The sequence below is a fragment of the Artibeus jamaicensis genome, unplaced genomic scaffold, assembly GCF_021234435.1.
Source record: "Artibeus jamaicensis isolate MK-2021 breed Jamaican fruit bat unplaced genomic scaffold, CSHL_Jam_final contig_233, whole genome shotgun sequence".
Taxonomy (NCBI): Eukaryota; Metazoa; Chordata; class Mammalia; order Chiroptera; family Phyllostomidae; genus Artibeus; species Artibeus jamaicensis.
Window position 1 is genome coordinate 58,513,118 of NW_026521486.1, and position 21,996 is coordinate 58,535,113.

The 21,996-nt window shown below is 38.6% G+C and overlaps 1 protein-coding gene and 1 long non-coding RNA gene across 3 annotated transcripts in view; one reads left to right on the top strand and one right to left on the bottom strand.

Annotated features, from left to right (window-relative positions):
* Positions 1 to 21,996, top strand: part of LOC119045535 (uncharacterized) — a 223,618-nt gene that overhangs the window by 92,854 nt on the left and 108,768 nt on the right. The window lies entirely within an intron of this gene.
* TAFA2 (TAFA chemokine like family member 2) overlaps positions 4,482 to 21,996 on the bottom strand; it is a 440,574-nt gene continuing 423,059 nt past the window's right edge. Inside the window, exon 5 of the mRNA XM_037140291.2 lies at positions 4,482 to 6,508. Coding sequence (XP_036996186.1) covers positions 6,497 to 6,508 — 12 coding nt within the window. The 3' untranslated portion in view covers positions 4,482 to 6,496. The remainder of the gene's footprint in view (positions 6,509 to 21,996) is intronic.

Below are 21,996 nucleotides of genomic sequence, written 5' to 3' on the forward strand. Positions count from 1 at the left end.
TACTTTCTTCTTCTATTTAACACTTATACCAGCAGGATTCAACTCCTTTTATATCATATATATTATTTTCTATCACTATGATTTTACATGATTGCAGAGCAAACAGAACTGTGACATCTTTCACAGCTGAAGAACCACCATTTAGTAAATATTTACTATGTGCTAGATACGATGCTAAGCACTTTATATATACTCATTAATTATTTAGAACAATCCTGTGAGGTATTTTGATTTTATAAATAAGGAAACTGAGATACTAAGTTAATTTTTCTCTTCATCTATTTGTATCTTGGAATAATTAACTTAGTAAGTCTCAGTAGCGTTGGTACAAGTGGAAACTCACTCAGGTACTGATCAGCCTCAATGACCACTCTCTGACTCAGGGTCTAACACAGACCAACACTACTCTGTGGAAGGCCACCAAAGAAAGACCTGCACATCAAGTGCCTCTTCACTGTTCACATCCCAGTAGATTTTCTATAGGATTTGGTCCTGCTTATTCCTTACACTATAAGGAATAATAATTTTAGGACTGTATAAATGTAACTACTCCTTGACTGTTGAGGAGTTGAAATTACATTCGGCCCTTTGAAGGCAGCTGCGAGGCTGCTGTGGCCCCCCAGTGAAAATGAGTTTGATACCCCTGCCTTCATCAATGTTTTTTCACTGCTGACTTTTCATTTCCCTTCTTCTCTCTCCCTTGCAGCATATATCAGCATTTACTTATTTCTCCTATATTAACAAAACTCTATCAATTCTGCCTCCCCTACATAACAACTACCCCACATTTCTTTCTCAGTCCCCAGTGAACAAGAAGGCTACCTGAGCTATTCCTGCTTTCAGATCTGTCATTCATTCTCCTATCCACTGGAATCTCAGTTTTACAATAAGCACTTCATTGAAACTGCTCTTTTCAAGACCAGCAATAATCTCTCATTACAAATCAAGTGAAACCTGTTCACTTCTTATCTGACATGACCTTTTTGAACATATCATTGGCACTTTAAACTCAAAATAAACTCATTGTCTCCGTTAGCCACTTAGTTTGTCTCTCAGGTTTTTATCTTATTTAACTGAAACTGTTATTCCATTTTAGTAGGTTCAGAACGTTACAGAGTTTTCTTCCAATCTCCCTTTCACTCATCAAATCTTTTCACCCAAATCCTGATTTCTACCCTGGTGAAACCTAGTCAGTGGTTCTTTTTTTTTTAATTTTTTAAATTTTTTATTTAATTATTTTTCAACTACAGTATTCTTTTACTCCCATCCCAGCCCACCCTCCCTCTGCCCCCCACCTCCCTCCAATTTTCATCCCCCTTAGTTTTTGTCCATGTGTCCTTTATACTTGTTCCTGTAAACCCTTCCCTTTTTCTCCTGAAATTTCCTCCCCTCTCCCCTCTGGTCGCTGTCCCCCTGTTCTCTATTTTAGTGTCATTGTTTTTATTTTGCTTGCTTGTTTGTTTTGTTGTTTAGCTTCCCATTAAATGGTATTTGTCTTTCACCGCCTGGCTTATTTCACTCAGCATAATGCTTTCCAGTTCCATCCATGCTGTTGCAAAGGGTAGGAGCTCCTTCTTTCTTTCTGCTGCATAGAATTCCATTGTGTATATGTACCATAATTGTTTGATCCATTCATTTACTGATGGGCACCTAGGTTGCTTCCATAGAAACACATTAGAATCGCCTGGAGAGCTTTTAAAAACATACCCATGCCTAGACTCTAATCCCAGACTTAGAGAATCTTACAGGGTAGACTAGTGCATGGATAACTTTTAGTATCTTCAACTAATTTAAATTGCAACCAGGATTGATACCCATTGTTTCACATTCTCCTCAGAGTAATAGAGCCCAACTCAGGCCCACATTAGCTCTTCCCTGGATCATTTTAGTCCTCTCTCATTTTTCTTCAAGCTCACATTCTATCTTATGACTTTCAGTCACATTTTTTTACTGAAATCTGTAAAACACAACTTTGGACATCCATTGCCCTGCTCATATAACTTAAAAAGTTCAATCATTATGTATAGCAGATAGAACCTTCGAGAAAAAAATACTTGAGACATAGTCCATACTATTTAGTAATTTAAAATATAATGAAGAAAATCATATATGAAAAAAGTCAAAAGAAATATGAAATATTTCTAAGTTTTCTGTGTACCCACTTTCTGTTGGTTAGCATAGCACCCATGTCCAGACTCTAATCCCAGATTAAGAGAATCTTAGATGGAAGACTAGTGCATGTGTAACTTTTATTGTCTTTAACTAATTTAAATGGCAACCAGTAGGGAACTGAAAAATATCTACTGAACTGAATTTAAAGGCCATTTTAAAGCTTAAATTTCAGCTAACTCCAAAATTCAGTATAGTCAAATATCTCATGTGCTTGTGCCTGGTAAGGATTTAATGATGGTGCATTAAATGTCAGATAATTGTACACTACACTACTTTTTACAGTGTCTCACAGTAGAGGTCAATGAAATGAAGAAGAAATCTGCTACCTATACTCTTTTTCAAAGCATTTTATATACAAAACTAAAGGAAAGGAAAGGAAGGTAAGGAGAAAAAAAGAACAGAAGAAAATGAAGGCAGACAGGCCAGCTCTTACCTTGATACAGGTGGTCGTGCTCTATGAGTTCTTTCTGTGGGTGGGTACAAGGAGCAGGAGGGGTCTGGTACATGTCTCTCCAACTTTTCAGTTTCTTGAGGTGAAGTGTCTGCTGTCAGTCTAATTCTCTCAACTGGAGTGAGCCAAAATGAGAAAGGGCTGGATGATGAAAAATACTATTTGATATCTTTGGATATATTGCTTTTTCAGGTTGATGTACCATCTATAAAGTGAGAAAGTAATTCAAACTTTTAAAAAGTCTAATTTAATCATTACACTATTAGCTATCATGCGTCATCAGGTCACAATCCACTGTATAGTCTTGTATAGTAGCAGAGGACCTTCAACCATTGACACAAATTCTTACATCTTCTATCTATTAAAACCATCTGATACCAAACTTCAAATCATAAAATGCACTGCCTTGTGTTAAAACTGGCAGTTTTTATGTTAAGGCAACAAGAATATATAAACATAAAGTAAAATAAAGCTATAGGATGTTATTCCAAAAACAGAGAACCTCAAAAAGTATACCATTTTACACTGGTCAGGATGGCCATCATAAAGAAAGCAACAAACAAATGCTGGAGAGGTTGTGGGGAAAATGGGACCCTAGTTCACTGTTGGTGGGATTGCAGACTGGTACAACCACTATGGAAAACAGTATGGAATTCTCTCAGAAAACTAAAAATGGATCTGCCTTTTGACCCAGCAATTCCACTGCCAGGACTATATCCTAAGAACCCTGAAACACCAATCCGAAAGAACCTATGTATCACATTGTTCATAGCAGCACAATTTACAATAGCCAAGAGTTGGAAGCAACCTAGGTGCCCGTCAGTAAATGAATGGATCAAAAAATTGTGGTACATATACACAATGGAATTCTATGCAGCAGAGAGAAAGGAGGAGCTCCTAACCTTTGCAACAGCATGGATGGAACTGGAAATCATTATGCTGAGTGAAATAAGCCAAATGGTGAAAGACAAATACCATATGGTCTCACCTTTAACAGGAAGCTAAACAACAAAACAAGCAAGTGAAATAAAAAGAAACACTAAAATAGAGAACAGGGGGACAGCGACCAGAGGGGAGAGGGGAGGCAATTTAAGGGGAGAAATGGGAGGGATTTGGAGGAACAAGTATAAAGGATACGGACAATAACTAAGGGGGGTAGAAATGGGAGGGAGGTGGGGAGCATGGAGGGTGGGCTGGGATGGGAGAAATAGAAAACTGTAGTTAAAAAATAATTAAATAAAAAAATTTTTTAAAGTTATCACAGACCAATGAGTTAGTTACTCATTGACGTGTACTCTCATACCCTAACCCACACTGTGGCTTACTATAGTGGCTAGGTACCAAGTTACTCAGAAAGAATAAAAGCACATGCACACTCATAAGAACATACCAAGCACATGTCAAAACTGGTGAAATAGGAATAAGGCTTGTATTTGAGTTAACAGTATTATTGTACCAATGTCAAACCCTTGGTTGACGATACTGTGGTTTTATAAGATGTCATTACTGGGGGATGTGAGAGAAGGGTACTCAGAGTCCCTGGGCTATTTTCATAACTTCTTGTGAATCTTAAGCTATCATATATTGACACCTGTGTAAATAGCGAGATTTGCCATGGATTTCTTATTTTGAAAGATTGAAGAATTTGTGTCAGTTTCCACATGAATTCAGAGGTTTTCCTCAATTGTAACTGATGTGCTTTTAAAATAAAACACTAGGAAACAGAGTCTCCAAATATAGTTCATGAAAGAGAGTCCATTTTATATCCCAATTTTATTAACCTTTTTTCAATCGTCACAACATTAATCTATTGGGGATGATCTAATTAGTATATTTGAAATTCCATTTATTTTTTCTATTGATATGCATGATATACACTTATATATAATACAGAATTTTCAGTGTTGTTTGAAAGGACATAGTTTAATAAATGAGAGGCATGATCTATAATTTCCAACAAACCTAGGACAAATTCATAATTTTCAAAATATGTTTTTTCCTTCGTTCCAAGTATATTAATGATATCATTAATGCAGAAACTCCAGCACAACTGTTACTCCTGTCTTTGAGTTCATACAGTATCAAACCATTGCAAAATCCATGTGGACCGTCTAATTAGTTTTATGTATAATTAAAATGAAAGGAGAAAGTCATTTCATTGACTCGTAGGGCAATATACGTTAGTTCAATGTCAAAAGCGTTCTTTACAAATTTAATTTCTAGCAAATGTTAACACTTTTAATGGTTCTGCCCAGAAAGATTCTAGGTAATGTATCAGTCTTTGAAAGTTGCTTCCAACTAACAGACCAATGGTCTGCAGGCTGTCTCAGCCTCCATCATGGAAGCCAACATATACCTAATTGCCCACGTCATGAGTTTCAGAAATACAAAAGATGTCCACACCTTCTCTTACATAACGCTAATAAAATGATATCTGAAGTATCTTCCCATTAGTCTGAATAGAACACAGAAAATCCCTCTGTTTACATTCCTTCAAATGAAGTTTACACAACATTATTACAGAACGGCTTTGCAATTTCCATTCTTCTCTCCCCTCACATCATAAATGAAACAAAATAAATGTAGTATAAAATTATGCATTCTGTAATAACTTAGGAAAAAAAGTACGTACATGTTTAAGGCCCTTAAATATTTATAAAATTTTCCAGTAGAACTGAAAACCACAAATGTTAAAATGACTAAAAAAAAAAATGTGGGCAAAAACAGAACTAAGAAACTGTTCAGATGGGTCAACTGTAAGCAAATATTTGTAACATTTAGACCGAGGAAAATGAACAATTTTATTAACAGATTGAACGAACAGCATTCAAATAAACAGTCACTGGGAATGAGCAAGAGACAGTCTTCTCAAATGAGATAGAAAGGATAGCTTAAAAAAAATAGAAGAAATGTAAGTATTGTAAATAACTTCTAAGCTAAGAAATCAGAAACCCACATGCATCCCTGGCAATCTTTGAAATGGAAGGCTCCCTAAGTACTTGACTGCTCACTGCTGATTTCTGTGAAGGAAAAAAGGAAACATAAAAAGGAAAGAGAAAAAGCCCACTTAAACAAAAAACGGAAAGGGAGAGTGCTCTAGAGGTACAAAATAGTATATAATGAAAATGGTAATTCAGTTCTAACTACTACCTATTTAACTGACAGAGAGCTGCAGTAGTGTGTTAGCCTTGGGGGAACATGTCAGCTAGTCTATACATTCTTATGGGATTGATGTATTCAGGTAACTATTACTTGCCAACAATAATTATTATCACTGGATATATTTTTCCATTCCTTTAACAAAAGCGACTTTAAGATGTTAAAACAGGTAGGCTTTCAGAGCTCCAAGGTTAGGATACAAATAAAATCATCTCAGTCCACGCCATGCCGGAGGAGAGGTTTGTAAAGGAAATGTCACTAAAGCCATGTTCAGTCCCACTAGCCACCGAACACAGGACCAGGCCCAGGAACACATCCATGACAGAAGGCCAGTGCACTTGGGAGACTTTCAGAAACAAGAAAAGCAGTCACATTTGGAGTCAATAGCCCAAAAGACAAGTGTCTCTGACATCACCCGGAAACACCAGCTCTTCAGATGGCAACTTCCAATTCTTTTAGCAAGTGCAATGTTACAAGCTGAACACGGTGCAAATCTGATGAACCCCTCATGACACAGAAGTTCATGTCTGACTTTTCAAAAGTCTTGGTTTCAAGAAAATGCTGATTACGAGCCATGAAATCCCTTGGAAATAAGAGTCTGCAGTGCCTCTTCTGAGCAGTATAAAAATCTTCCTTCAAGATCACCTCAGAAGTTAAGTTTCTATGCATATGTTCAATTTAATCAGCCTTGAGGGTCACTTGATTTATTCTTAGTTAATGGGTTACCTAGAAAGGAAGAAGAAAATATAATCATTTTATAAAATAGCTATAATCTTAAAACACCAAACACAATTTAGTATTAGAAATTAATATGTAATTCAAAATGCTGATATGTGCTACATTAAATTGTTGAATCTTAAAAGACTACCATTACCCTATTGAGATGTTTTGAGCTTATAGAAAATACACCCATATTTTTCTCTTTATTACCGTACAGCATTTTTAGAGCCACTTGCACAATTATCTAAATGACTCCAACTGTGTCCAGGAAGATCTTAACTGGTGAGCTGCCCCTGTTGAGCCCAAAGAATGAGCCTGGAATGCGTGTGCTTTGCCCTAGTTCAGTGGACATAATCAGAGACTATACACGCATCACGCCAGGCCTCGGGGAAGAAAGACCTTTGTTCACAGGAATGCAGTTAGACCACGTTTTCAAGAAAGCCCTTGGGAACTGGCTCCATAAAATCCATTCTCGAAATGGTTTAAAACTGAGTGCTTATTTGACTCTTATTTCAGGAAAGTTAATTATTCATGAGGGTGTTTAGAGTTGCCTAACAGTTCATTTTGAGCAATCGTTATAACAAAAACAGCATTCTTAAAAAATTATTGTGGATACTTTGGTTTTATTCCATTAGTTGACACAGTAAATTATCCTTTCATGAATCACTTACAAAAAGGCTATTTTTCTTTTTCTTTGTTTTGTCGTTTTAGTGACCAACTATGAAAAAGAAACATCAAACAAACGAAAGCTAGCTCTAGATTTTGTTCTACCAGAGCTAGTCTCAAATTCTACCACAAAAGGAAGATGTAAAATTCAAAAATGTACTTTCCGCAGGGAGGCAGCCATCACGCTTGCGCATCTCCAGGCAGCTCTCATTACCCGGGAAGGAGCCTCTGCCTGTGTATTGGGAATGTCTTAGTCCCATGAAGAGAGGAACTGTGGGAAGAACTAAACTGAGGGGACGTTTACAAACACATACAGAAAGGGCTCCCTGACCCCCAGAGCTCACAGGAGCAGGGAAGATCCCAGGTGGGGCAGCAACTCCATAACTTCCCATTCAGTGGTCACTTCACACAGGTTCTGGGAGTGGCTTCCAGGCTGGGCGTCGGTGTAAGAAAAGCATGGGAAGGGAATAGGACTCTTTCTATGTACATTCTGATCATTGTGGAAAATACAAAACCTTTATTATTATAAACTTTCTTGGTAAATATTAATTTTAAAAATCTTTGATTTCCAGTGGCAGAAAAAGATCCACCTGCTTCTTCGGAAAGTTCTGAGTGTTATGCTATATCCTGAGTCCTTATATTATGCTTCATAAGTTTTTATGAAGCATAATATAAGACTGTATTTCTAAAACTAGTGCTTGGAAGGGCAGGGAAAGAGGAAGTGATACAGAGAGGAAAAGAGACTGTGAGAGAATAGATAGTTCAAGGATTCGGCACAGGCAACTGGGGGGTCATGTGTCATGACCGTGAAAATGAGAGGCATGTCCTCCAAGTCATTTCCAGCCCAGTTTCTGAATAATCTACTGGTGGCTATGATAGATGCATTCTTATATTTTTATTCCAAGCTAAACTAAGTATTTCATTCTGCTGCTTCATTTAAATCTGAAGAGTAATTCTCTCAACTACTTACATATTAAAGCTTTGTCTTCAAATAATTTTATGTTTTGCATTTTAACATTTTGTTTATGCTATTCTAATTGTCCCATTTTTCCTCCTTTACCCCACTCAAATAGACATCCAAATTGACAGTACAATACCAAAGGTTTATGTACACAGAACAAATTTTTCTCCATCTCGGTAGAGAAAACATAAGTATATACATAAATATATAAACACATAAGTATAATTATATCACCTATACCATCAGAAATATTATAAGTATACATTCTTATTACAATAAGTTTCTATCCGCTAAAATAATCTCTAGAAAACCAAAACTGAAACCAGACTAAAAGAAGTATTTGTTTAAGTACGAATTGAAACATAATTAAGACAATTTTTCACACTCTACTTTTACAAAATATTCCTAGTTTGTTAATCCTGAAAATATTATAGCACATTTTATTAGATTAAAAGTAGTAAATAAGTTCTTTCTAGTATCAGATGAGACAATTGTTTCAGGTTTAATGTCTGCAAACTGCCTGATTTCTATCACAAGACCACGTGGCTCAGCATTCTGGATTCAGGTCAGTGTGGCCGTAGCACTACTCCGGATGGCTGTGTCCTGCGCCTTTGGGGCTCTCGTTTTTCCATACGTAGACAGGGGATAACCCTGTTAACCTCACAGGGTGCTATGAGGACCAAATATGATAATGTTTATGGAAACACCTAGCTTTGATGACTGAAGTACTATAAAAACAAAAGGTTTTTTTTTTTTTCAATTGCATAAATCTTTGGCAAAAGAGCCACTAAAAATAGATTGAACCCTGGCTGGTGTGGCTCAGTGGATTGAGTGCCAGCCTGTGAAGAGAAAGGTCACCAGTTCAATTCCCTCACATGCTTGGGTTGTGGGCCAGGTCCCCAGTTGGAGGCGTGCGAGAGGCAACTGATTGATTTTTCTGTCCCTCTCTTTCTCCCTCCATTCTCCTCTCTCTAAAAATAAATAAATATATATATTTTTTAAATTCCCTTTTTAAAAAAAAAAGAGATTGAAAGGATCACACTAACAGACAAGTTACATTTGGGGAACTTGAGGAATTCAAACAAAGGCTGAGTAATGACTTGCCCTTTCAATGTAGCATAAATGTGAACATGTATCAGTACCCTCCGTGACAACCTCCAGATTCTGTACCAAATGAAATGACAAAACCATAGACTTAAAAATTCACAGAATGTGATTTTGAATAGAGGTATGTGATCACCAGTTTTCATCACCTAATATATAAGAACCAAATAACATTTTAAAATAAAATTCCTGTCTAAAATGTAACACAAAAAAAACCACAACCTTCTTCCGAGTTATATGCTCATTAAATAAGTCCAGCTGAGTAGAGTTTAAATTCTGGTGTGCCAGTCGGGCAGAGTACGGATGTCACTTCACCCTGGTAGACTGTAGCTGGCACTTCCTGATACTGGAGTTGCCTGAGCAATACCAATACAACCCCATGCTTAAATTTTTTCTCAATTAAAAGCAATTTTTAATACACAAAGATAAGCATCACCTTATTTTTAGAAACTAAAGATTACCCTCTTTTCACTCAAGCCATCTCTTGGATGGCTTGGAGGACATGTAGTAAAATTTTTACCTTCTAAGGAGGATTTTTAGCAAGTTTTCAGTGACTGAAAGCAGGAGGTTGTAACAAAACCAGTTTTACAGGATAGGAAATAACATTTGCTACCATGAATGCACTGTCTTCTAGTTCTGAGGGCAATAGACATAAAAAACTGCACGAGGGAGAGAAATGGTCCCGAAATCACGGTTATGCCTGGAGCTTCATACGCTATAATTGCCATCTCAGTAAATTTGCTTTCCCAAAGACAATATTTTTACACAGCCATTCTCATTTATGTAAATGTTATTTGTGCATACTTCACACCAGCCAATTTTTAAGTGAATCTACTTGGCTGCTGAACACATGCAAAATGAGATAATGATAATAATAGTAACAATAATAAAATAATAACACTTCTCCTAGTCACAAGCACAAAGTTATCTTGTTAATGGTTCAGCAGGATGAAAAGGCTAATCTGCTAACATTAAAAAAGAAAGCACTAAGTTTTTAAGATAAGAGCATCCATTTATTTCTCCCCATCCAACAAATCTATTACCTATAGCAGGGATGGCAAATTCATTTTCACTGGGGCCCACATCAGCCTTGCAGTCCCCGAATGTAATTTTAGGACTTTATAAGTGGAACTACTTTCAACAGTTAAGTGAGAGCTCGGCGCTGCTGCAGGGTAGAAACAAGGTGGAGGGCTGGATTCGGTCTGCGGGCTTTATGTTTGCCACCTGCGACGTATAGGGTCCTGATTAGGTTTCTCAAAAAAATTATACTAAGATCATGTCTTTTAATTTTATATTAAATTTATAGTAAAATCAATTTGAGAAAACAAAACCAGGTAAATGGCATCTATAATATCCGTTACATTCACAAGTGAAATCAACTATTTTATACACTTCTCATTTAATATTCTGAGCGTTGTGAAATATCCTCTTCAAGTTAAAAGATGAATGAAAACGACTCAAAAGGAAGGGACTTTGAGAAACTGTTCTGTCCCCACATGTAAAAGATGCTTTTATAAAGCTTTTAAAATCATCATATTTATGGAGTCTAGTCTCTCCCCCTGTTTAAACCCTGCTGAGGTGGTCACCACCATCTTGAGAAATACAGTGGGAGACGCCACTGTATTGGTGAGGGGCCTAATGACAAATAGCGAGGGCTCTGCAGGAAAAGCACCTGCGTGCAGACACCTGCCTTGTGTAACTTTCTAACACTGGGGGGGCTGAATAACTTCAACTCCCTCAGCCCTAGTCTCCCCATGTGTAACAGGACAGTAGGATTATCAGCCCCCATATGTTTGCAAATGTGATTAAGTCAGATAATTTCTGAATGTGCCTGTCTAGCTAAATGCTTTTTTAAATACTGAGAGGTGGTAGCAGTAGTAATTCCCAAAGAAGACACAAAAGATACTACATGGGATATGTACTGGGGGGGAGGGACATCACTTCTTATTTCTCTACAAATATTGACTTAAAGTTAATATTCTGTGTCTTACTGTAACTGATCATGCAATTATATCTTTTCATATTCTTGTCCATCATAAAAGCATGTATCTAGAGTGATGCACCACTTTTTTGGCCAACTTTGGGAGAGACATTGTCTTTCAGACAAGGTGACAGAGGGTAGTGGTTAGAAAGGATGTATCTCAAAGCTAAGCTAAGCTCATTTCTGCTGATAACTCTGCCTGTGACCTTGAGTGAAACAGGTATAATATTAATGTCCAGGACAGACAGAGGTGTATAAGCGGAGAAGTAACTAGGGCCAGTTTTTGGAACAGGCACACAGTAATCACAACAAAAGTGGTAACTATTCATGTACGTACATTTCTAGAAATAAGACTGCACTAAATTCCTTGGGTTTGCCCCTAATTACTTCTGAGCATATGTTACTAGTCTCTAATTCTATTCTTTTTAATTCTTTGTCTTTTTGATGGACTATCTGCCATTAGACTTTGCATGCAGGACAAATATTTAGGAAATTATCACTGCACTTTAACTATTTAGGCATAAAAATACATGAGGTATAATTATGGCAAAACAAAATACAGATTTGTAAATTTCCTTCTTCATTATTGATGGTTGCTCCAATATTGTTTTTTGTTTTTTAAACTTCAGTAGTTTAGTTTGCCAGTATACATAAAACTGTGAAATTGCTGCCAAATTTCCATAGCATCAGTGTGAATCTTCTTTTATATTAGTTTAAAATATATTCTCTTGTTTAGTGTGTTCATTAAAATCTTATTATGAGGAACTGCTAAATAATATTTACATTCCTGTGAATGTTAAATGGATCACACACACAATGCATTAAGAACATTACAAGTCAATTTCATTTTTTAAAGAGTAACATTTTCATTAGGATACCCAGGTTATTAGGGAAACATTTACTTTTGACTGGTGAACATTTTATCTAAACAACTGGAAGGCAAAAATAGGGAGCACTCTTTCCAAAAGGGGATGGCAGGCTCAAATGCAGAGCATGTCCCAGATTTCCAATACAGTTCGCTAATAATATCGCAAACGGGCACCACTTGAAATATTCCAATAGATGAATTTAACTTACTCGATAAAGATAAAAAGAATAGAATACCTTCATAATCCTAAATGCTGATGTGAATGCATTTTTCCTTGCTTGGAATATACTGCTTCACTGCAAATGTATTTTTTTAATGTAGCTCTTACCAGTACATGAATTAAGCTCTTACTTCACATTTTGTGCATTAAATGTGCTATTAAAATGTCATTACTCTGCAGAAGCAGGTTTTCGCATTTAAGCTGGAGAAAAGTCTGCCACTGAGTTGGCCATAGATGCACATGAATGTGCTGGTCCTTGCTTAGAGCCCCTCAAATAGTGAAGTGTCACAAAAGGGAAGCTACCTGTCAGTCTGGCTAATCCCTCAATAGCGAGCTGACCAGGCAGTTTTTAGGTATAGATGAGGCACTGCAGGTCAGTGACATATGAATCACCTCCACAAATATACCTACCTTTACAAAAAAGAAGCCTCTATTCAATTTACTTTTATGATGATGGGGTACTTCCAATAAGCTCTGAAAACTTGCATTTTCAATTAAACTTGCAGTTTAGTTTTCCTTCCTAAGAAAGACTAGTACTAAATTGCTCTGATCATTTATTTAAACATTTGGGGCACCAAAGGTCATTTGTTTAATACTTCAGCTCGAATTAACATTCGCACTAAATGACCTTGTTATCTGTTTTATAAATTCTTTTTTTTTAATTTTTAAAAATATACTTTATGGATTATGCCATTACAGTTCTATTCCCCCCTTCATTCCCCTCCACCCTGCACACCCCCTCCCCCACCATTCCCCCCCTTTAGTTTATGACCACATGTCTCAAGTTCTTTAGATTCTATATTTCCCATACTATTCTTGCCCTCCCCCTATCTATTTTCTACCTACCGTCTATGCTACTTATTTCCTGTACCTTCTCCCTCTTTCTCCTTCTCCCACTCTCCTGTTGCTAACCCTCCATGTGATCTTCATTTCTATGGTTCCACTCCTGATCTAGCTGCCCTTTTAATTTGCTTTTGTTTTAGGTGTGGTTCTTAGTAACTATGAGTTTGCTGTCCTTTCACTGTTCATCTTTTTTATCTTCTTTTTCTTAGGTAAGTCCCTTTGACATTTCATATAATAAGGGCTTGGTGATGATGAACTTCTTGAATTTGATCTTATCTGAGAAGCACTTTATCTGCCCTTCCATTCTAAATGAAAGCTTTGCTGGATAGAGCAATCTTGGATGTAGGTCTTTGGATTTCATGACTTGGAATACTTCTTTCCAGCTCCTTCTTGCCTGTAAGGTCTCTTTTGAGAAATCAGCCGACAGTCTGATGGGAACTCCTTTGTAGGTGACTGTCCTCTTAGCTCTTGCTGCTTCTAGAATTCTCTCCTTCATTTTAATCTTGGCTAATATAATTATGATGTGCCTTGGTATGTTCCTTCTTGGGTCCAACTTCTTTGGGACTCTCCGAGCTTCCTGGATTTCCTGGAAGTCTATTTCCTTTGCCAGATTGGGGAAATTCTCCTTTATTATTTGTTCAAATAAGGTTTCTACTCGTGGGTGTTCCTCTTCCCCTTCTGGCACTCCTATAATTCAGATGTTGGAACGTTTAAAGATGTCCTGGAGGTTCCTAAGCCTCTCCTCATTTTTTTGAATTCTTGTTCCTACATTCTTTTCTGTTTGGTCATTTTTTCCCTCTTTCTGGTCCACTCCTTTGATTTGAGTCTCAGTTTCCTTTCTATTACTATTGGTTTCCTGTGTATTTCCATTCATTTCAATTAGTTTAGCCTTCATATATTCCTCTAATTTGTGAGTAAAATCAACCAGTTCTGTGAGGATCCTGATCACCAGTGTTTTTGAACTGTGCATCTGAAAGTTTGGCCATTTCTTCATCACTTAGATTTATCAGCTCTGGGGCTCTAAATTCTTCTTGAGCCATATTTTGATCTGTTCGTGCCTGTTAGGTATGAGGAGCTGAGCCTTAGTTGTTCACCAGGGTAGGGCTACCCAGGTCCCTGGTTTGTGATACTATGTGTGGGGGCGAATCAGAGAGAGGCTGCCCAGGCCGCTGGTTTGTGATGCTGTAGGTGGGGGCGGGGTCAGAGAAGGACAATGGCGGTCCCCTGTGCCACTTCCTGTCACTGGGGCCTGCATGGTCTGTCTCACCGCTCCCTCCTTCACCGGTTTATCTGTGTGCAAATGTGTGACCGTGATCAGCCCTCAGTGAGTCCACCGCCTTGCGCCCTCAGTGGGTCGGCCCGCTTCTCCACACCTGGGATCCTCCTATGGCTGCCGGTGCACCTGGGTCTTGTGCCTGGGTCGGTCCGGTGGATCTTTCCTGCCTGACCCTGCTCTGCTGCTGGCTCTGCCCCTCTTACCGGTTTGGCTGAAGGGTTCATTGTTGTCAGACTTCCATGAAGTTCAATTTTCTGTGGTTTTGGCTGTGTTTTTGTTGCTAAAACTTTGTTGTTTTTAAACTTGGTTGTGGGAGGAGGCACAGTGCTTCCACCTACGCCTCCATCTTGGCGGAAGTCTGTTTTGTAAATTCTTTAAAAATTTAACAACCTCGGGTGACTGGGACAACAGTTATTTCAAACAACAGAGAGCATTTCAGTAGCTACCTAATTATATTTAGGTATAACTCAGTATGGAAGCAGAAAATGGCATAGAATCTTCCTAGATTTTTGGAGAGAACCAGAACACCAAACATAACTGAGGAGAGAAACAGGAGGCCTCCCCCTGACAAGAGCTTCATACCAGTGTTACTACCTGCCAGTAGCTTTAGAAATGTGGACAAGTCACTTAAAAATCTCCGAATCTCCAGGGTTCGTATCTGCCAAGTGAGTCCGTTGGACCCAGTGAGCTTCTAGTCCCTTTCTATCCAAATGACGCTGCCTTTTCTTAAGAAGGACTAATTCCAAATGGGATAAACATTTGCCCTGATTTCCTAAGTTCATCAGTGGTATATGCCCTGTGTAGACTTCTCTTTTGTAAAAAGCCTACTCATATTAGAATGCACAACTAGTGTGCTTTTACCACAAAAGCAACATCTGTCCATGGCTTTAGGCTTTCTATGCTGTGCACGTGGAAATCCTGCATGCAAACGAATCTTTCGAACAGATGGACCTGCACTGCTTCTTGGAACTTTGAAAGCTGCACAGCGCGCCTGCCATGCACTCCACTGCGTGACACATGAAAACAGACTGCTTGCACCGCCATCTCTGCACACTCACCCACTCAGATCAACTGTTCCTCTCTGCGTGGCATTCGTGGCTAGCAAAACATTCCATTTCTTTTTTTAAATATATTTTATTAATTATGCCATTACAGTTCTATTTCCCCGCTTCATTCCCCTCCACCCTGCACTCCCCCTCCCCCACCATTCCCCCCTTTAGTTTATAACCACGTGTCTCAAGTTCATTAGCTTCTACATTTCCCATACTATTCTTGCCCTCCCCCTGTCTATTTTCTACCTGCCGTCTATGCTACTTATTTTCTGTAACTTCTCCCCACCCCCACTCCCCTGTTGCTAACCCTCCACATGATCTTCATTTCTATGGTTCTGCTCCTGATCTAGCTGTCCTCTTAGTTTGCTTTTGTTGTAGGTATGGTTCTTAATAACTTTGAGTTTGTTGTCCTTTCACTGGTTGATTTTAGTCACAAATTAGACAAACATGAAGGCTAAACTAATTGAAATGAAGGGAATTGCACAGGAAACCAATAGTAATAGACAGGAAACTGAGACTCAAATCAAAGGAGTGGACCAGAAGGAGGAAAAAAATGAACAAACAGAAAAGGATGAAGAAACAAGAATTCAAAAAAAGGAGGAGAGGCTTAGGAACCTTCAGGACATCTTTAAACATTCCAACATCCGAATTATAGGGGTACCAGAAGGGGAAGAAGAACAGCCTCATTTCAATTTTTGTAGTTGATACACTTCGTTTGGGACAGTAAGGAAACTTAAAACTTTCCCTGTTCTTCTCTTCAGCTTCACCCTCATCACACACTTCAGTTTATTCAGGTCAAAAATAACTCACCCCTCAAGTTTAAGATAACTTTGAAACACAACAGTATAATGGGATTCAGTTACATTCCCTTTAGAAATGTCAGAAAAAAAGGCCTTAAGAGGAAATGATTATTTTGAATGCTTCGAGGAAATCTCAATGGATTTTTAAAGATAGTATTCCATATACCAGCATAGTTCACACTTTGAGAGACAGTTGAGATTTTGAATTCAGTTAAAAGGTACTTTACCTGCTAAGTGTGATATCAGGTTCATGTTATAGAATCACCTCTTATTTGTGAAGGTGTAATTTGAACTGGTAGCTTTTACCCAGTCTGTCATTAAGCCTTAATTTAAAAGTTAAAGCCTACTCAAGTATAACACTCCTCAAGAACTTCAGACTCACTACATCTGAGGGCTAGCAGAAGTGAACAGTAAACATTATGCTTAAAAGTTGGATTTAAGTTACATGAAGTTTTGGCAGAAGAAGGGCTAAACCTGGGAAGAAATTCATCTTAGTAGCCTACATATTACTAAAAGAGTAACATTTTCTCTTAGTCTCCTGATTGGTTTGTGTTAGAAACACAAATGGTTCCTAGTAACAGTGTTTCTTTGAGGTTCCTGTCCAAAAAAATAATATGTTTCTGGAAGGCAAAGCTAGGACCATGCCTGAAGTTGCACATCCTCCCTCCTCTCCATTCCTACCTTTTCCCACAAAATAAAGTTTAGAGACAGTTATTATATATGTGGTAGGTGTATGAAAAAATCCCTTCTGTAAATTGCTAAACCAAATGCATTCTGAAGGACAGGAAAGTATATGGTCAGTGACATCTAATATGTTGGTGCTTTTGCTTTTTCCCCCCTTCTGTTTCCCAGATATATTCCTCTCTGGGCCTTTGTAAAAGTAGTAGCAGTCAAAATTTAGCAGCCTCAAATGCCCAAAGTTGATCAAACTATGAATCTTTATCTGCTTCTAATTGCTGAGATGCTGGTGTCAGGCAGCAGATTCAATGGTGGGGCACTTTGAACAAGGAGCAGACAAGTACACAGGACCCAACCTCCACACGGTGTAGGGAAACTAAGTGAAAGTCTGCTGGCTCGACACTGGCCATGCTAATTTCCAAACAGAGGCACAACGAACACTGACAGAGGTCCAACAATACACCAGGGCTTTGTACTATCCATTACCTGTTCTTGGGATGACAATGTCAACTGCAGGGCTGTTCTACATGACATTAGGTTCACTGATAATTGGCTATTTGCAGTCAATTTGCTCAATGTGTGGGTATCGTATCAGTTCAAAGAATGATGTCCCCTTCTTTAAATAAAAGGTAATGCAGTATTTTTCTTTGCTGACCACAGAGGCAGTGGCTTTGCCTTCTGATCCCCAAAGCTACATGGAGCTCATCTTTCCTCCAGAATCAGGGGCGCCTGGAATACCCATGGCGGCCATAAGGAAGAGTAGGTTACAGTTAACCCTGTAATATGATGTACACACCTGCTGCTCTGTGAGAAATAAACCAAGATGAGGGCTCATTTCTGGAGTCGCTTGAATCTTTACTTCTAAGTGAAACTTCTGTCCCTCCCTTAGAATCCAACCAATCATAGGATTCGCCACACTAGTGCTCCAATGTGGAGACAGAATTTTTTTGAGTGTGGGCACACAAAAATTGGCATCAGGCATAGCAGAAACCTTCTCTTTCTACTCCTGTATTTGAACTTGAAGAGTTTTACACGTCTGCCTAAGGAACAAACACATGTCAGCTACTCCCCTGTTCAGTAGATTACTGCAGGAAGCAAACCTGGGAGGCTTGCCCAAACACCCATGTCTGTAGTAATCTATAATTTGGTAAAGTATGAACCCCACTCATACATACTTTAATACTGGTAAGTGGGGTCTAGGCATTAACAAACATCTGGGTCCAAGCACCCCTGGGGACTCTCTTCTCAAGCCAGCTTTTTTGTTCTCTGACCATCAATTGTGTAATCCTCATTAACACTCAGAGTGAGATCCACAATGTTTTTCAGTTGTAACTTATCATATTTTATACATATAGACCGGGGGTGTCGAATTCATTTTCACCGGGAGTCACATCAGCCTCACAGTTGCCTTGAAAGGGCTGAAATAATTGTAGGATTGTATGACTGTAACTACTGCTTAACTGTTAAGGAGTTGAAATTACATTCAGTTCCTGGGAGGCAACCTCAAGGCTGATGCGGCCCCCAGTGAAAATGAGTCTGGCACTCCTGCTACAGACTTTCAAAAGTTTTCTGATTTCTCTTTCCCAAAGTATTCCAGACACTATACAAAGCATATATTATTTCAATTTCAAATATTTGAATAATCCTAATCATATGGAGGAGTGGCTCGTAGTTTAGAATCAGATAACAAAGGACTTTGGTAATATGAATCAAAAGTAAAGTAAAACATTTCTTACACAAATTTGAGTAGTGAAAACTAATAGAGAAAAAAAGTAATGTCATAATATAAAAAGCTAATTCCCAATTTTGAAAAAAAAATGTGAGTCTTTTAGCGACCAGAACAGACCCCTTTCCCGATCACTGCTAACCTTGGCTGTTGGGAACAGCTCTGCCTGGTTTCAGGAGCTGTAACTACCCCCCATGGCTAAGGATGAAAGAGCGACCTCTGGAATAAGAGCCACAGGAGACAAGGCTTGTCTCTGGTAGCAAACGCTGCCTCAGCTTACTCCCCTGCCCCCAAAAGCATGGTCGATGTTGATGACAGGTAAGACCCCTCAGAGGAGGGGCAACCTAAGCCAGACTTGATCACTTGGGAGGCCATCATGGAAGGACTCAGGGGGCTGCAACAAAGAGGGAGCAATGGACCTTTGCCATCACCACCACCCCCCCCCCCGGCTATGTGACATAGCCCGAGTCCCTATGTCCTCTGGGAGAAGTGCTTCCTGGCTCTAATCCACTTAAGCCTGAATACCTGATGGGGAGGGGTGCAGCTCCTTGCCTTGCTAGAGCAAGTATCTGGGGAGAAATCTGGCATAAGAAAGAATTCTTAAAAATTCTGTGAAAACTGCTTTGCTAAGAGTACTTTCATTCATATGTTAAGGGTCTGAGCAGGAAATGAGTATGTCTCCCAAAGTTTCTGCAACCCCCTTTCCTGATAGACAGTGACTCAGACTAAGCCCTCAGATTTCTTTGAAATGTTATCTACTGTTTGATCCTTGCCACCCTGTATTCCTGTGTATTACAACCCAATAAAAGCCCCTGGAAGAAGGGGCTCATGGCCTTTTTCTTCTGAGAAACTGGCCACCTCTCCTCCCCAAGTAGATCATGTCTTGGTAGTGTTTACTTTCATCCGTGGTGGACAAGGGGACTTGAAGGCAAAGCTGCTCCCACACTTGGCCTCTCCCTAACCAGAAAGTGTAAGACTAAAATGACTGTCTAAAGAAGAGCAGGACTTCAGAGTTCTGGTCACTGTGTTTACTTGACTTCATCCAGATATATCAGAGCCAACCCAGTTGTGAAGTACGTTAGTGTCACAACCTGCCACGAACACTTGTAATGGAAGACAGAGGATGAAGGTGGAGCGAATGTAGAGTTGCTTCCCATCCTTGAGAAACAGCATGGAGCAGTTGGAAAAATACACTGCTGAACATCTCTAGTTCTCCATTTCCTTCACATTGTTCAAAAACATAGAAAGTCTTAATGTTCTTTAATTTCCTGTGTGCCCCTGAATATTTTTAGAGTAACATGAATTTTCTCTTTATGCCTTATCTCTAAGCAGATGACCCTAGTCATCTCTTTAGGTTCTTCCCACTTCTCTGTCTCACTGTCACTGAGACCTTGACTTCCTCTGGTTTGTACAGTTGCAATAACCTCCCTGATTTGTCTTGTCTTTCACATTCATCCTCCACTTTGTCACCATTTTCCTGAAAACAAAACTCTGTGAATCTATGAGAGTGTCCCGTTACAGAAAGAAATAGAAATTCTTCCTGGTGAAATAGAAGGTCCTTCAGGATTAGAACTCAGTGCACCCAGCTTCATCTCTCCCTCTTTCCAAAGCCTCTCAGAGACACGTGGGCCACAACTCCAGCCACATTATATGGCCATTCATATCTCCCTTTCCTCGTGTACCTTTTACCTTTGCCTGAAATACTCTCCTTCCAAACATCAGAAGAAATGTTACCACTTCATATTTCATAAGCCTTTGTGATCCATCCAGTCAGCACTGTGTCCATACTTCCATTATAACATTTTATCATATTATGATTGTTTATTAACCTGTTTGTTTTTAACCACGAAACTATGATGTATTAGAAAAAGGGAGTATTAGCATAAATTTTGTTTCCTTGGTGCTAATCACATAAATGATGCCTAATATTTATTAAATGAAAGATTGAAACAAAGGATGGATGGACAGATTGATGGATAAATGAATGAATATAAGGGGTAAGTAGCAATTTTGAAGGAAAACAAGAACTACTATCTGGATTCTCTATGAATAGCAAAGGGAATGATTAAGTGACCCAAAAGGTCAATCCCTCCATTTTTAATGTTTTTAAGATTAATACCCTGATTCTGTAGTTTCAGAACTTGAAATTATAGATCTGCATGGGTCCTGACATCAACTTTATATTTGTACCTTAGATATTTAAATTTATTCTCATTTGGAAAGGGTCTGATTTTTAAAACAAAATTAATTCATGAAAATAATAATGCAGGAAGATAATAGCAATCTGTGATGCTTTAATTGGTATTAGACTAACCACTTGGGATGTGGAAAATGTCCAAATAGATACATTAGGGCTAATTCTGGCATATTCATTACAGCGAATATTTCACATAGAAATGATCCTAATTTTTTAAAAATGCAGTTCTCTTGAGTAATTTTTATACTGCTGCTCAACAGTGTTAGGAACATTTTCTCATGAAATATCCCATTGTGACAATTATCCTACACCCAGGTGTTACATGCTCACTTGACATCGGGTATGGTGGTGCAAATGAAATATCAGATTTCTTAATGGGGCCAAGTAAACAAGTACTGCCATGACTGATTCACCCCAAAATAATATTGCGTGTGCTGTCTCTCTCCTACCATGTGCTCTGTATTTAATTACATACTCTATACTGAAGTTCAGGACACCTGACTGTTGCCCCTCCCTCCAGATTTTTTTTTTAAATATAGAGGCTAGCATTTTGCATGGCAAAGAGAAGTTACATTTTGCTTAGCAGAATGCATCAGACTGCATTGTCTAGTGTAGACTAGAACATCAAAGACAGCTGATCCTTCTGTTGCTCAGGGAAACCTGGACCCCTCCTCAGGATGGCTTTGCCTTTCAAATCTTAATTGCCGGCGTCAGTAGACCCCTTAGTACACGTCCAGATTCTCTTGTAGTCTTCAGAGTTATTCTGTGAGATTGTCCCCATGTACTATTTACTGTGATTAGTCTTTGTTCCTAACTACCGTTATCCCCTTAAGTTAAAGAAACTGAAGCACTGATAAATTAAGTGAAACCCTTTAAAGATACTTATAAACAGTGGACAGATCCCCAGTTTTGAGCTTCAAATCTAGTGGAACAGGTTCTGCAAATCTGTCATTTCCATTCATTCATTTGACTAATATTTATTGAGCACATAAGGAGTGTCAGGCACTTTTCTAAGAATGGAAGAAACCAAAATCACTGCCCTTGTGAAACTGACCATCTAGAGGGGCAAATATACAAAAGGAAAAGTTTAAAGTATGTTAGGCCATGCAAAGAAAAAAATTA